Source organism: Triticum aestivum, chromosome 3D (assembly GCF_018294505.1).
Source record: "Triticum aestivum cultivar Chinese Spring chromosome 3D, IWGSC CS RefSeq v2.1, whole genome shotgun sequence".
NCBI classification, from domain to species: domain Eukaryota; kingdom Viridiplantae; phylum Streptophyta; class Magnoliopsida; order Poales; family Poaceae; genus Triticum; species Triticum aestivum.
Genome location: NC_057802.1, coordinates 278,655,467 through 278,659,574, shown reverse-complemented (window position 1 = coordinate 278,659,574; position 4,108 = coordinate 278,655,467). Strand labels below are relative to the sequence as shown.

Here is a 4,108-nt window from a genome sequence, read left to right as displayed (position 1 = left end):
GTCATGATATGCTGGTGGGGATATTGTCATTGTTGTTGTTTGCCCATCACGGATCTCATCTTAACTATGCAGAGACCGGGTGTATGCTCTTTGTGTTTGTATCCTCTTGATGCTCCATTTTAAGCCAATAAAATCCACCGTTTATCGAAAAAGTATAAACGGGGGTGTATATCTGGATTTTCCATATACATATACCAATCAACGTGTACCTTAGTAAGATAGAGAAACTTTGTTTTGCCCAAGTCAAAGAATATAAAACTTGTAGTGTGTGGCCATGAGATATGTACTATCTTCATTCCATAATGTAGTGTATATAGATTTTTTATACTTTGACTAATTAAGTTTATTGAGAAAACTATTTATATCTACCATATCAAAAATATAAAATATGAAATTACATCTTATGATGAATTTAATAATATATGTTTGGTGTGTTAGATGTAAACATTCTTCACAAACTTAATCAAAATTTGTGAGGTTTGATTTTTCAAAAAAATTATACGTACTACATATGGAACGGAGGGAGTGTGTACTTCTTGTCTTCTCTCTGTCTCAAAATATAAGACTTTTTTGACACTGATATATTGCCCAGCAAACGGAGACAGTAGATACGTATGTAGGCAATGCAGCTGACCAGTTGAGTGCCAGAGAGAGAGAAAAGAGACGACGGATGCATGTATTATTTTCACGTAGCTTTTCGTTGATCCCAGCTTTACCTTACAGTTGGCTTCTACCCACAAAAAACTCCAAAGCTTTCTTAACTTGCAAGATCACGAGAGTGCGAGACGGAGAGAGAGGAGAGAGATTACCCAGTTCAAAACGCATCCCCTGCTGATGTAGAGGGTAGCAGCAAGCAGTGCTCTGCGGTGATCAGATGCGACCATGCAACTATCATCATGGCTAGCTATGCATGGCTACCCATGCCATGCCACGGCTCGTTGCTGCTCTGCTGCTGCTGCGGCTGCGGCTGTCCTTGTTGCTGTGGCTCGTAGCAGGGCGCCATGTTGGTGTTGTTGCTGCCCGTGTTCACGGCGGTGCCCATGCACGACGAGTCAAAGCCGGCGAGGCCGAGGATGTCGCGGTGCGAGAAGGCGCGCAGCCCCAGGAAGTCCCTGGTCATGCCGTCGTTGGCCCCTCCCGAGGCGCCGCCTTCCTCGCCGCTCCGGCCTTGGGAGGCGGTCCTGGCGAGGCTCATCATCTGCTGGTTGCTGAGGCACGAGAGGCCGAGCCCGAACGTGGCGCTGCCGGTCGCGCTGGTCGCCGAGCCGGCCATCTGGGTGTAGTGCACTCCCGCCCCGCCAGCGCCGGCCCCGCCGATGGTGGCGCCCATCTGCGCCGCCTTTTGTAGCAGCGCTGTGGCCGACAAGTGCGCGGCTGCCGCGGGAAGCTGCTGCTGCTGCGTAGGTGTCGGCACGGACGTGGCGGAGCTCTGCGCGGTGGCGCTGCAGAGCGGCTGCAGCAGCGGGTGGTGGACGTCGTCGTAGGGCATGGTTGGCCACGGCTGCATCTCCGGCTTCACGTCGAAGTTGCAATGCTGCTGCATGACCTGGTGATGGTGATGGTGGTCCTGGAACGCGGCGAGCTCCTGGTGCTGCTGCTGCTGCATCAGATCGTGCGGCGAATAGAGCATGGCGTGGTGCTGGGCGTGCGCGATGGGTGGCAGTGGCAGGCCGCCCCCGCTGATGGCCTTGTTGCTCTCCTCCGTGAGCGCGTCGCAGAAGGCCCGGTGCGTGATGAAGCTGTCCCGCCTGCATGCAATGCAGTGCAACAAAGAAAACCATCATCAGAAGAAAGAAATGCAGCATGAGAAGGAAGGGCAAGAGAAAAGGTAAAGCTAAAACTTTCCCCTGATTCTTTGTTCATTTGTCATATGGTATGTGACGCTGCCGTGCCGTGCGGTGTGAGCTCCGAGAGAGAGAAAGAGAATCAGGGAGGAGAGGACGCATGGAAGTGACAGCACGGAGGGAATAGTGTAAGCATGCATAGGCAATTAGGCTAGGCAGGAGGAGTGAGATGGAAAGGCAGCTCAGCTCTGCAAAGAGATTCACATGTCTGAATTCTCGTCTCCCAAAGCTCGATCCTCATCATCACAGCATCTCTCTCATCTCCTTCCACACGAGCTGCACAGCCGCTCCTCTCATCCATGGCCGAAACAAAAAGAAAGAGGACCCCCGGCCGGGCCGTAAAAGTGGTCCATCTTTGCATCCATCCATGCTTCTTCTGCGTTGCCTCATCCGGCCTGACTCGCCAACACAAATCACAATGACTTCCTTCCTTCTCTCAGATTAATTGAGCCCTACCCTAATGTTCACGATCCTCTACTTGAATTCTACTGTAGTAATTTCTAGGCAGTGCACTCGCTATGTTGCCAAGACACAAGAATATATAGTAACGAGAAATCAACAAGACTGCAGGGAAGAAAGCTTTGATGATGCATGGCATGGTATAAGCAGAAGAGGTGGATCGAGATTGGAAGGAACGGATAAGAACCTGGAGAAGACGGTCCCGCAGTCGCACTTGTACTCGCGGGTGCCGCAGATCTTGGAGTGCGCCTTCCAGTCGGACTGCACGGCGTACTTCTTGGAGCACTTGTCGCACTTCCACTTCTTCTCGCCGTGCTTGCGGAAGAAGTGCTTCTTGATCCCGGTGAGGTCGCCCAGCGCGCGCGACGGGTCGTGGTGCACGCACGACGCCTCCGGGCAGATATACACCTTCTTCCGCACCACCTCCTTGCTCCCGCGCTGCTTCAGCTTCCATGGCAGGTTGTGCCCCCGCCGGTGCAGCTGCAGGTTCTGGTCGCGCTGGAACCCCTTGCCGCAGATCTCGCACAGGAACCGGTTCGTCGCCATCAGCGTCGCCGGAGACAGCGCAACCACCTCCGACTCTGGGTCTTGGGTTCCATTTCCATGAAAAACACGCGCGGACAAAGATTAGTAACATGATGCAACGATCCTCCACATACAGACATGCGCATCAGTCCAGTCCACCAACTCGTCCTCGCTTGACTTGAGACTTGAGAGAAAGCAAACAAGAAATTAAACCGAGGAGAAGGACCTACCGGGGTTGCCAGGTAGGCTTCGCTTGCGCTTGTTGGAGGCCGGGGTTGGAGGAGGAGGAGGGTTGGCGGAAGCGGAGGCGGAGGTGGTGAGGTTGGACATGCTGCTGTCCTGATCTACCGATGCCGCCGCTTCCGATTCTCCACGCTGCTGCTGCTGCTGCTGAAGGTGGTGATGATACATAAAGCGGCAAACTTGTAGTGCCAGGGGTTTGATTCAGGCCTTAGGTTATCTCTCTCTCCCTCTAAACACAACTTAGCCAAGGCCCAAGGAGGGAGTGGCAATAAATTTGATGCTGCTACAGAGGGGGCATTAACTGAAGAACGGAGGAGGAGGAAGAACAGGATGGGGGCAAGGCAAGAGTGACAAGAGGAGAGAGTTCAGAGAGCCACTCCCTCCCCTCAGGCGGCGGCAGCAGCTCAGGGAATAACACAGGTATCAAGGATGGAGGGGAAGGGGACAAACAAGGGGAAACTGGGGTTGGGTTGGTCAATGACTGGAAAGCAAATTCAGATTCTCTCCCTTCCCTCTTCTCTCCTTTCTTCTTCTTCTTTCTCTCTCTACTTTCTTTCCCTGCAGCAGTACAAGTGTAGAACACTACAGCAAGGATTCAAGAACTGGCTGGCAGTGCAGGGAGGAGAGAGAGAGAGAGAGAGAGAGAGAGAGAGAGAGAGAGGTGGGGGAACGGAGATCAGGAGCTATGCAAGCTGGAAGAAGACGGCCCCCATGAGAGAGAAAAAGGGTGAGGCCACAGTGCTGGCAGCCATAGGGGGAGGGGGAGGGGGAGAAGAAGGCTGAGCAAATGACCAAACCAAACCCCTCCTCTCCCTCCTTTATCTGCTTCCTTGCTTTAGGGGCCAAAAAGAAGCAAAATCCTGACTAAATCAGCAGTTGAGCCTTCTTCCCTTCATGCTCTCTCTAGCTATGGCCTATGGGGCAAATGCAAGAGCAAAAGTAAAAACAAAAATAAAAACAGAAGGCAACCCTTCTGTCCTTCTTGTAATTATATACTTTATTTAAGATGATGATAATTAAGTACAGTAGTAGAAGTG

At 52.1% G+C, this 4,108-nt stretch overlaps 1 protein-coding gene across 1 annotated transcript; it reads right to left on the bottom strand.

The window, feature by feature from the left end:
* Nucleotides 1–659: 659 nt before the first annotated feature.
* Nucleotides 660–3,869, bottom strand: LOC123078425 (protein indeterminate-domain 7). Its single transcript, XM_044500933.1, has 3 exons — nt 3,059–3,869; nt 2,491–2,890; nt 660–1,748 (listed from the first exon to the last, which is right to left on the bottom strand). Exons 1-3 carry the CDS (start codon nt 3,237–3,239, stop codon nt 905–907), a joined length of 1,425 nt encoding a protein of 474 aa, XP_044356868.1. The 5' UTR covers nt 3,240–3,869; the 3' UTR covers nt 660–904.
* Between the last annotated feature and the right edge of the window lie 239 nt (nt 3,870–4,108).